Source organism: Apaloderma vittatum, unplaced genomic scaffold (genome assembly GCF_000703405.1).
Source record: "Apaloderma vittatum isolate BGI_N311 unplaced genomic scaffold, ASM70340v1 scaffold20453, whole genome shotgun sequence".
Taxonomy (NCBI): domain Eukaryota; kingdom Metazoa; phylum Chordata; class Aves; order Trogoniformes; family Trogonidae; genus Apaloderma; species Apaloderma vittatum.
In genome coordinates this window covers 17,605-29,338 of record NW_009710078.1, presented here as the reverse complement: position 1 = coordinate 29,338, position 11,734 = coordinate 17,605, and the positions used below count along the sequence as shown (strand labels likewise).

General features: G+C 48.5%; 1 protein-coding gene across 1 annotated transcript in view; it reads left to right on the top strand.

Annotated features, from left to right (window-relative positions):
* ANKS1A (ankyrin repeat and sterile alpha motif domain containing 1A) overlaps positions 1-11,734 on the top strand; it is a gene marked incomplete at both ends in the record, with an annotated part of 41,430 nt that overhangs the window by 13,997 nt on the left and 15,699 nt on the right. Inside the window, 3 exons of the mRNA XM_009867184.1 lie at positions 3,389-3,506; positions 3,884-3,926; positions 10,065-10,626. Coding sequence (XP_009865486.1) covers positions 3,389-3,506; positions 3,884-3,926; positions 10,065-10,626 — 723 coding nt within the window. The remainder of the gene's footprint in view (positions 1-3,388; positions 3,507-3,883; positions 3,927-10,064; positions 10,627-11,734) is intronic.

Genomic DNA, 11,734 nt, shown 5'->3' with positions numbered 1-11,734 from the left:
TTGGGAGGAGCCAGCTGTGATATTACCTCCCTTGCAAGTCGCGTTGTGACCGTCGTTTTCTTTCCTTCTGGCAGCGCAGCTCTCACTTGCCATGGGAACTTCCTTCGTGCGCTTCTTCCAGGGCACCTCTGTGGTGACCTTCAGCCTTACTTTCCTATTCTTAACTGAGAATTCCCTTAGGAAGAGATTTTTCTGAATCACGTTGTGATGTGGACTGCTGCCCACTTGTAATGATCCCACCAAATGCATCTTTGATTGAGACCGAAGCCTGGAAGGCCGTTAGTTCCTGCTTCCCGTGAGCTCCCAGCTGTGGAGGGGATGCGTGGGCTCGTGGGTCCCGCTGACGTGAACAGGGATCAGAGGCTTGGATTCAGCTGAGAATCATGTTAAAGCTGTCTTCTGCAGAGGTCAAGGCATGTGAGCTGCTTTTTGGTGAAACTAAAGCTTTCCCGTTCTGTGTTGTTGCTCCTGGGCTTCCTTTTTTGCTCATTTTTATTCACCTGCCTGCAAACCTTAGATCCGAGGGCTCTCTGGGAGACCGGAAAAATGGAAACGGTAAAATGGAAATGTGAACTTGCAGACTGATCTCTCCGCTGCTGTTGAAATGGCTTTGCAGCGTCTGACAGCCAGTCCCGTGGCCAGCTTTGGGCAGAGGAGAGCAGGGTAGCAGGTCACAGCGTAATTGGAAAGCAGACCTTGTTCGTGATGATAAACACGAGGGAGGGACACGTGCATTGGCTGCTCCTGCTGAGTTATCTTGCAATATTTAATTATAAAACACCTGCTGTGTTGTCCTGCCAGTAACGGCTTTGGAAACATGATCCATAAAAGGAAATTTTGCTGGCAAATAGCCTTGTACACAGAGTGATTCGCTGGGCAGATCTTAATTCGCAACGAAATACAACTTTCGGGCAGCGTGGAAATGACAGTCTGGGGTCTGATTCTTTTTCTTTGCTTGCTACTTGTGGGGTGCTCCAGTTTTTCTGACGCTTGCCCTTTATTTATCATCTCTGTGCACGTCCTCCCTGGGTTGGGCAGGCGTGAACAGGAATGCGCTCAGGGAGCAACATCCCTGACGTGCCATCCCGCAGCCCTGCGCTCAGGTCGGAGCCAGGACAGTTAGTCATTGCACACGCTGGGCTTGGGCCAAACTCGACTTTCAAAAGTCGTCTTTTTATTCCCTTGCCAAGACGGGACTATCAGTCAAAACAGATGTGCATAAACAAGAAACTTTTAGCTTTCATCACGGAAAAACATTAGTTACGAACAGGCGAAAGGGCTGATTGTCTGGAGGTGCTTGAGTGCCTTCTCCCACTATCTGCAGAAACCTTCTGGGCTGGTAGCTGCATAAGAGTCTGCGTAGTCAAATTAAACTTAATTTTGTTTGTTTGCTCCTCATCTCCGAAAGGGAAGTGCAGACAAAAGGCAAGGAGCCATGATTGTTCCCGCAGTTCATCTGCAGTTCTGGTGGGGGAGGAGGGAGAAAAGAGATGAGTTACCCTTTAAAAAGTCTTTCAGAGTCTTCTGCTGTGGATTAAATACACTTTAAAGAGCGTGCTCATTATGAACAATTTGGGGGCTTTGCTAATAATGACTATTTAGACTCATTAATTGACAGGAAGTTTATTACTCCTGGTTGCAAAACCCACAGAAGCGGCACGGTTCTCTTCATTTTGAGTGCATTTGAACCTGAAACTCTACTTAAAGCTTGGAAGGATGAGAAAATAAAATGTGGCCAAGCATATAAATGCGTACACAAAGATTTACAGAGGAGAAGCGTGGATTTGTGTGCTGCTGCGGAGCTCTCTGCCTTCGAATTGTGTTTGAAAGAGGACGGCACGATAATCGTCTGCAGGAGCTTTAGGCGTAGGCTCACGCCTGGCCTGAGCACTGTTAGGACAGGCTGCTGCTGGGCAGTATTTTTCCAAGATCTCTGGCAAGAGCCTGTTACCTACTGTTATGGTCTGATGTTTTTGTGCCACCATCTGGTCAGGAGGTTATGTTTTTTTTCTTAATTTGCTCATTACGAGCTCCTTCACCTGAAAAGGAGCAGGTCTGCCTTGACAGCTCATGCTTGGAGCAGGTTGAATAAATACTTTCTTTGCCGGACATGGCCCATTTCCTCCCATTGAGGAAGCTGATTTAAAAGCCAGCTGGGTTTTTGCAGAAACAGCACTCGGATGTCAGAATCCTGTCTGTGTTGCTGACTTCTGGGTGTCTCTCCAAGGCTCCCACCAGCTTCCAGAGGTGCTGGCTAAGTTGCAGTCGGGTAGGTACCTGTTTGCCCTTGAAGCGACTCTGACGCTTTTTCACGTTGCGGGGCTAAAAACTGGAGGTGGTTCTCAGTCTGTTGTCTAGACAGTGGCAGTTCCAGGAGTCTGGGAGTGGTAGGAGAACCCTTTTTTGGGGGATGTTTTCTTCAGACCTGTTCTTCCCTGTCTTGGCAGCGGGTATGGAGCGATCACCGGCTTTCTGGCTGGGGTTTGAAGCCACCGCTGTTGGCTGTGGGCACACGTGGCTCCTGGGATGAGCTTGCATCAGCCTGCTGGGGTCTGGCCAGGAGATGGTGCTGAAAGGCAGCTTGACCAGGCAGACAGGGTGCCTTAAAGCCCAGTTTAGCCCCGTTAGCACTGGGATGGCACGCCTGGCTTGGGAAGGATGTCGAACGGCTGCTATCCTTGAGGTGGACCGACATGTGCACGTCTGCAGCAAGACTGCACGTGGATGGTGGCTTTCCAGAGCAGCTTGCTGGAGGGTTTGCCAATATTACAAACGAGTTCTAACCAGAGCCTTTGGGGGATTTAAATGAGCCCAATCTCTGCAGCACATCCTGAGGTTAAACTGAGTTTGTGCACTATTGTCTGAGGGCTCTTTAATCCTAAATGCACTGTGCATCCTGAGGTTAGAAATCCTGGATCCGAGACTTCTGAGAAGGTGGCAGAGATTTGGGTGTGCTTTTTTTGTCTCTCTTTTTTTTTTGTATTTCCCTTCCCCAGCCACATCCTAATAGGGCCAGCAACTAAATAGTGAATGACGATGCAAATTCCAATAGCAACAGTAAGTCTGAGTAGGGATGAACAGGAATAACGGCCTCAGCTTTTTTGCCCCCTCCAGGCTGTCTGCAGACCTTGCACAGTGAATCAGTTGGTCGGTGATAGAAGGCTGTTGGCAACCTTAAATACTAGAAAATAAAGGGGGTTTGGGTGGAGTTGGGGTTTTTTTAGGGGAAGGGCAGAAGGGATTATTACATTTTGGATCACGCGCTGCAACAAAGGTGTTGCCTTTGCCAGTTCCTTGCTTAAACCATGACATAAAGAGGCCTTGTGCTTTATTGCTGGGATAAATAGCATTTCTTTGTGGAGCACTACATTATGCTGTTTTTCATTAGGCCTCTGCTACACGAGGAAAGAGCAGGGGAAGTGGAGCTGAGGAAGAGGAGCACCCTTACGAGCTGCTGCTTACAGCAGAAACTAAAAAGCCGGTGGCGGTGGATAGGAAAACAAAAGGTAAGTGACCATCCAAAAAGCAGAACTGTTTGCTCAGATGCATTTAAGGAAAACTTAGAGGGCAGAGAGTAACTGGAACAATTAAATTCTTTTTAGGTGGGGCAGCTGGGGTCTGGATTGCAATTGTTTTGTTTCCTGGTAATCTTTGCTTTTGTAAAGGAGAGATCTAAATGTTTCTGTTCAAAGCGTACACAGAGGAAGGGCAACTCCGCTATCTCGATGACTAAGAGATGGTGAGGACTTTACTCTGTTAACTTAGGAAATAAGCACATCTTGTGTACAGTCAAGTAGTTGTGGAGGGGTGGAGGGCTGGGCTGTGTTGTTACAAGTGAGATGAACCAATGCAAGCGTTTAGATGAGCCGCATTCTCCATCCAGCTGAATTTGAGGACCTGCTGGCGCTGCATGTTTATGTCAGCGGGTGATTTGCTGTGCTATCCTGGTCTTAAAACCAACATCCCCCTGTGTATTAAAGCTGATTTGAGGTGAAAACTAACAGAGGAAGAGGAAGAACCTGTAGAGAAATCCCCTTTCTAGAACTGACTGTAAATCCACTCTATAGACAGGTTAAGTATCAAACTAATCACTCTCCTCCCAGAGGGACTTTTGTGCTTTACGAAGGATCTGGGAACACCATGTCTCTTGTGTTTGGCTGTTGCTGGGCTTTTTGGCTTTCCTTCAACAACAACAACAACAACGAAAGATTTGTTTAGCGGAAAAACATCTCGTGCTGTATTCAAAAATCCTGAGCAGGAATTTAGAAGGATTTAGTTTGGATTCTAAACCTGGAAACCTCCTCACTTTGAGGATGCACAGAGGAGCCGCTGTGATGCCTCATTGACTGCCCTGTAAGACCTCCAGCTTTTTCTACTTTTTTTTTCCTCACCCTCTTGCAGCATGATAGCTTTTGTTCCGTGAGTCCTGTCGCACTCCTGGCTTTGACGGGGTGGCATAAGAGGTCGTTTTTTTCCCACCAGCATTTGCCAAAGCCACTTGCTGCCGGAGGCAAAGTTAGGAAGCTTTTCAGGTTGGTGCTTTGCAGTCTTGGCCAGGAATAGTCCTTGGGTGACAGCCATTGAAGCAGAAGCTTTCAGGCTGTCTTTTCAGCGTGCAGCTATTGCTGGTTATTCAAGTGCGAACTATTCCTGACTGCTTTGCTCCTTTTCTCTCACTCCTTGTCTAGGCTCGATTAATATGAGCGAAGGTGTGTTGTAATTATGTGTCAGGTTAAAATAAAATCTCGAAGTAATCCATCTGCTTGTTCTTGATGAAAATCTGTTCCCCTGGACACCTGAAGACATCAGACTGTCTAAACCCCGTTTCACGGGGAGGTTGCAGGAAGCATCTTTAGCCTATTGAGGATTAACAGCCATAAAAGATAATGGCTGAGGCTTCAGGGTTTGCAGTCTATGGAAAGTGTTACGGTGTTCATAACAAACCTGGACCCTTTTCCGCTGTTGTAGTGGGAGAAATCTAAGGATGCAGTTGAGTTTTCTCATCTTCCAGGACTTCTCTGCTCTTTTAAAGGCAGTTAGCACAATGGCTAATGCGGTGGAGCAGCTGCTCTGAGGGGGAAGGGGCACATCCAATGTGAGTCTCATCTCTTGCATCTCTTAAGCTTGCCAGGGCCATCTCCCATTGGCATTTGTGGTGAAAGGAATGCCATTGTCCCCCTTCTCCAGCGGGTACCAGCAGTCTTCCAAAACACCAGAGTGATCCCTGTGCAGGAGGGACATGTGACAGTGTCCCCAGGAGCAGCTGAGCTTTGTCCTGCTGCTTGTCTTCTTGGGGACTACAGGTTTCTCAACCCAAGCAGGAGATGAGCACTGACATTTTTTCTATTTTGTCTTTAGCACTGACTTTTTTGCCCCATATTGCCCATCCCGGCTTTCTCTCACAGGACTACAGGTTGCTTCTTTCTACACACGAGTTTCATAACTGCTCTGGAAGGGTGGATCAGCTTTGAAATCTGCATTATTACACTGGGAACAAAAGGAAACGTTTCCGGCTTTCACAGCAGTTGAGGTCAGATGTCAGAAGGGGATGGGGAAGCAGACGTAGCTGAATTTGAAATACGAGGTACACGCTGATGGCAGAGGGAGGAAATGCACTTAGGGAGCAGCAGAGTTATTTTGGCAAAAAGTTAAACGAGGACTGAAGCCTTAATTGGGGCGTTGAAGAATTTTCCCACCTCTGGATCAGGAGGGTCCTGGAGCATCAAAGGCAGCAGCTCAGTCCCAAGACGAGGAGCGGGCTGAGGCAGGGCTTTGAATTGCTTCTTGGCCCTCGATCTGAGAGGCTGGCCTTCGAGATGTTACCCGATGAGTTCTGGACGAGCCTTTGGTCAGAAGAGAAGGGCTCCGATTCTTGCGGGCTGTTGAGAAGGGCTTTTCAGGGCAGCTGAAAGGCTGAATTTCAGGCACGCCGGTTTTAATGGTGCCTTTCATATGTGATAGCTGCCTTTGTTCCTCTTGCTGCCAGTTGTCTTGTATCCAGTGCCTGGCTGAATGTGGTATTATCCGCCCGGCTTTGGTTGCCTTTTGTGTACGTTACAGCAGTTTGCTGTCACATGCTGGAGCACTCGGAAAAGTTGGCCTAATGTTTTGGGCAGAGCATCAGAAGTGCTTTGAGCCAAATGCTTTCCCATCCCCTTTGGTGAGGAAACTACGTGCAATCGCATGCATGAAGTCAGGGCATTCAGCCCTCGTAACGGGACTTGTAAATAGGCCAAGAGCAGCGAACTGACCGGGAGGAGACTGTCCAGCTCCTGCTGCGTTCAGAAAAATCTGATGGAGGATGAATACGGAAAATACTTCTGAGTTTTGATGTCTTGTCTTGCTTCTCAGGAGAGTCATCCCCAAGTGCTGTCAGCAGTAACCAGCTGCAGGTAGGACTGACTCGGTTCCTTGTGATAGTTTATTAAAAACTGGTGTTTGTTGGGGTTCTGCTGTGCTGCTTCCCTGGGAGCCCAGCTTGAAGTCCCTGCTTCCCTATATCACTCCAGGTAGCCTGCGGGGACACGTGGATATTGCAGACAGAGGTTGGAAGGGACCGAAACCTCTTGCTTTGCCATGAGATGAATGATAGTGTAGAACCACAGCCTACGTGCCCTCTCTTGGTTTTATCGTGGCCAGAGGCCAGACGCCTTCCCCGTGTCCCAGGTCCAAGCCCGCGTTTCTGCTGTCATGATTTATTTAGAAGCTTCTGTGCAGAGTCGCGGTAGTGATCTCTCTGAGCAATTAGGACAGTGCTTTATTGCCCTTTCTTGAACAGGAAGGGAATACAGAAAAGCACGAGTTCGGGTAGCTTTTGGAGGATAAACTCTGCCTGGAAGGACTCAGCTTGACGAGACTAATGCGGGAGCGTACTCTACGTGTCTGGGTTTCACTTGCAGTACCTTGCTGTTCCACTTTTCCTGCAGCTGACTTTTGCACCTTTAAAGTAGCACCCTCAAGGCCAGTTTCTTTCTCTTCTTTGGTCTCCTCACAGGAGATAATTTGCATGCTCCTCACTTGACAAATTCTGGTGTGGTGTAGCGTGGGGAGCTACCTCTATATGAAAGTTAGAGACCAGCATATGCCCTTGCTAGTTTTAAGGTTGGGGAGCTTTAGTGAAAAGCAGCTGCAATAACAGCTTCATTCTCCTAATCCAGGGGCACGAAACAAATCCTGCTGATGATATATAGTGAAAGAAATTCGATCGAGGCAGGGCGGTTGCAGCTTAGTGTTATGAGTTTAGGGAAGTGCTTCGTATCTGGAATCATCAGGCAGCTGGCAGGGAAGCTCTTAATTGAATCCTGCCTGGGAAGCAGACAGTCTGTACCCAGAAGGGGGTTCCTGTTCCCATTAGGTGTTAGAAATTCTTCCTCCTGTCAGTGAAACCTGCAGCAGGCGTTGGCAGAAGAAGTCAGGACCGGTCAGATGTCTCAGCTTGGGTGTAAAAGCAGCTAAAGGAGTCGGACAGAAGTTCCTGTGTTAAGGATGACTCCCTTTCTAAATTAAAAGGTGTAACAGGAGATGGATGCTTTCAAATCCCTTAAAGTACAGCAGATGGATAGAAGTGGGGTCTCTCTGCTTTTGTAGCACCCAAATCCTATTTTTCCCTCCTTACTACTGCTGTTCCCCTTTTCGCTATGAGAAAAGTGATCAGCACATCAGCTGAATCGTGCCAGCAACCTATCCCAAAAAAGGCACGCACACCTTCCCGAGATGACCAGTGTTGTTCTGGCCTCTCTGCCAGCCCGTCCTGAGGCACCTTTAGTTGGAAACCCCAGAAGGACTTGTTGAAACCCCACGTGTTCCAGCCACGTGCACCTCAGCAGTAAAAAAGGAGCGAGATTGCTCTTCTCTGCCGGTGTCAGTGGTTCTGTCCGCAGCTTTCAGCCCCGGCCCATGTTACATTCTCTGAAATGTCTCCTTCAAGATGTCCCTCACGTCTTGAGCAAGTTTTCTTGCCCTTGCTTCATCCCTTCCTTTTCTGGCTGCTGCCTCATATTTTGAAGTCCTTCATCTTGAGGATGAATGGGCAGCTGTGATTTCTGTTCAACAGGAGCCCTTTTGTGACTCTCTGGAGCTGGCTTTCGAGCACTTTGTTCTAGCTGGACCCAAGCGTTCCAGCACATGGCATAAACTTTCAGCAACCGCCTCTCTGGCTGCAGCAGAAATGTCAGTAAAGGTTAAGCTGGGGCGTGGAAGAAATTATTTCCAAGGAAGGAAAGAGGTTGAGTTGATTTTGAATTTGGTTTTGCAAAAGTTTTGTTCCTCCCCATCAGGTTAATGTGACTGTCCATCAATGCTGTGTCCCACTTAGCAGGTCGGTACTTTTTCTTGTTAATACCAGTCTGCCCTATGAATGCAGCATGGCTGAGCTTTTCAGAGGTTTCTCTCCAGCATTACAGCTTCATAACTTGATGCAAATACCTGAATATAGTCTGATCTTGAGAACTTCTGGTTGGGCACGTGAGGAGCGATGCTGGTGGCATCATTTGCCCGCAGGCGATGTGCTTCCCTTTGCTTTGGCAACCTTTTGCAAAACTTTATGTGCCCACGCAAGGTAATCAGCAACTACTTAATTGTCCTGGAATCCTTAACTGATAGAATCCAGAATGAAATAAGCCTTTGTATCACTCAATCCCAGCGAGGAGCGAGGTCTCCCGGCGCGCTGCCCTGGCAGTTAACCTCCGTTGAGGCTTTTGCTCTTCCTGACTCAGCGGCCAACGGGATGAGCTGCTTTTAGCTTGTCTGTGGAGTAAACAAATGCCTGCGAGAGGGAATAGCTGCGCTCGTCAAACACGGGCTGCGCGACACCCCGGGATCTGAAGCGGCTTGCAAAGTTAGATGACTAATTCGGTCCTTTTCTGCTCATTTTGAACCACAGAACCAGATGGGTGTTAGGGTTTGAATGGCCTGGTCAAGTTTTAGTGCTGGAAAGGATGCTTGGGGGAAAGGAGTTGATCTCACTGTTGTTGTTAATAGGCTGCTTTTAGTTAAAGATAAATAAAATTCCTTAGTGTATTTTGCCTTGCTGAAATGAGGATTCCATTGCCTTGGCTTCCGAGAGCTGCTGCCTGGCAAAGCAAGCGACTTCCTCCTCACATCTAAACATCCTCCTTGCCTTTCAGAGCCATGTTATCAGGCTGCTTTGCTGTATTGTTCCTTTGCAGCGTCATTTTTCAATCCTCACGCTGAAGTGTGTTCCTTCAGCACTAAATGGAAGCGTCTAAATTTTTCAAGTGATTCCGGGTGGGTACAGGAAGCCTTGGTAAACAGAAGTCGTTCTTCTTAGCTTTACAAAATTTTGCTTTTATGGTTCAAATGCACGTTTGGATGTGACCAAGGTGAGTCCACGTGTGGCAAATGGGGTCAGTCAATGAGTCACGATTTATGCAGGACCCTGGTACCTGGTATTAAAGGTGTAGGTGCAGGAGTGGCTGTTTCCGGGCCAGGCACAGCTCGCTGCTGCTCTCCGTGGTTTGCCTGCAAGAAAGAGACTTTTTGATCAAGCTTCTTATTGCGTAAACTGTTTATTTCTCTCCCCTGAGTAAGGAGGAGAGGTTAAACTCGGAAACCACTAGGGAGGAAAGCAGCGGGTTTTTTTGGGGAGCGGATTTTGGAACGCGCAGGTTGATTACAGTCCAGAAGTTTTCCCACCCTGCAGCTTGTGCCAAGAGCAGGGAGCGCTGCTCGAAATAACACTTTGGCCTTTATGGAAATGTATCAGATGTTCCAGGAGCCTCTGTCTCTGCCTCTCCTACCTCACTTGCTCTCTCTGCAGGATATAGTTAGCACTTCTCTTAGCCTTATATAGCAAGGCCTGATAGTTAGTGTTAACAGGAATAAAACAACAAGGAGTGCTGCCAGATTGCATAAATCAGGCCAGTGTTTGGAATTTCATAAATGCCATGACTTTGGGTACAAGTTGAATACGAGGAACAATACAGAACTGTTCTCTCTTTATCTCTCCCTCCCTTCCTGAGGGAGAGCAGGGGGAGAGCTGGAATTTTGCTGCTTCTTCCATGTTTTTAATGCTCCCCCCTCCCCTGTTTTTCATCCCCATGAAGACCACAGGAGTGCCGAAGCCAGGACTCTGCCGACGGCCAGGACATCCAGGTTCCCGAGCAGTTTTCGGGGTTGCTCCACGGTTCTTCCCCAATCTGTGAGATAAGCGAGGACCCTTTCAGGCTCGTTTCCTCCACGGAGAAAGGAGGCACGGAAGCTCCGAGCCACCCACCTGCTATGCAGCTGGAGGATGCTGACTTACCTGCCTCTGGATCGATACGGACCAGCTCTCCGGACCAAAACCAGAAAGTGGTCTACGCAACTGTCCAGCACACGCACGTCAACCGGGCGGATCCTGAAACTGTAGTCACGCCCCACGTGCTTCAGCACCCCGGCGGTGCCGAGGAAGAGGGGGACAGAGCTGTGGGCAGAGCCCACCCAGGGAGCAAACCCAAAGCTGAGCTCAAACTCAGCCGCAGCTTGTCTAAGTCGGACTCAGATCTCCTGACCTGCTCTCCGACGGAGGACGATGCCATGGGGAGCCGGAGTGAATCGCTCTCGAACTGCAGCACTGGCAAGAAGAGACTGGAGAAGTCGCCGTCTTTTGCTTCGGAGTGGGATGAGGTAAGGCTGACCTTGCTTAATAGCTGCTGTGCCGGGAAAGAATCTGTACAGCATGAGCTCCTCCCTGGCACACTGGCCTTCAGAGGGGGTCCTGGGTGGGTTATGTCACTTCTACTAACTCTCACGTCGCATTAACAGGCAAATGCTCACTTGTAAGTCTTTTAACATGCTAAATGGCAAAAAATGGGGTTAATTGGAGCGGGAGAGAGGGAGAATTGCAAGATGTGAGGGGCTTCTCAAAGTTTTTTAAGCTCCCTAAATATAAGGCTTGTCTTTGTTTAGGCGAGTCAAATAAGTTTTTTTTACATCCCCAAAATGAGGAAAAGTTGGTAACAGTGCTCCTCAAATCTTTATGTTGACCTCCTGTTCACAATTCTTCCCATGTGGACTCACAGCATCTGGAAGAGATGTTTTGTGTCTGGGTCCCTGCTGCTGGGAGGGGGGCAAGCAGTGTCCTGGGTTCATGGGGATGGAAGGAAGAGAGTAATTCCCCATGTTTTGTGCATTTAATAGCTCCCACTTTCCTCTTCACCTATTTATTTCAGAGGCTTGTTAAAAGTCGCTTTATTATAGTGCTGGGAGCCCATGGATAGTTAAATATTTCATGCTCAGAAAGTTGGCCCTAGTGAACCACTCGGGCGAGATTAAGTGTCCCTCTGAAATTCAGCACCGCAGCATTACTGAAACATTCTTTGGAGATGATTCTCTGCCGGTAGAGCAGCGAGCGCTGCACAAGAGATAAGCTCCCATGAACCTTTTTTTTTGTACCCTAAAAGGAAATAAAAGCCCCGGGGTGGTGCTGGGGGTGTGGACCTGTGCTTGAACTCTGTTGGGACGGTTGTGCCCCTCCTCACCGGTCGCTGACAGATGCTCAGCTGCCTCTCAGACCCTGCCTTGGAGAGAAAATCATCTTTTGTGGAACAGGGAGGTGTTCAGAGATGCTAAAACCAAAGTGGGATCCCCCCCTCGGTACCAGCCAGCCCTTCGGTTCGTACCCTCCCTCCCCACAGTGTTTCGGGGATGACAAATAGATCTATTTCCCTCTCTCGCTGTTCTGGTTGTAGAGGCTTTGCTGTTAATGACCTGGGTTGTTCTGTGACTGTAGGGA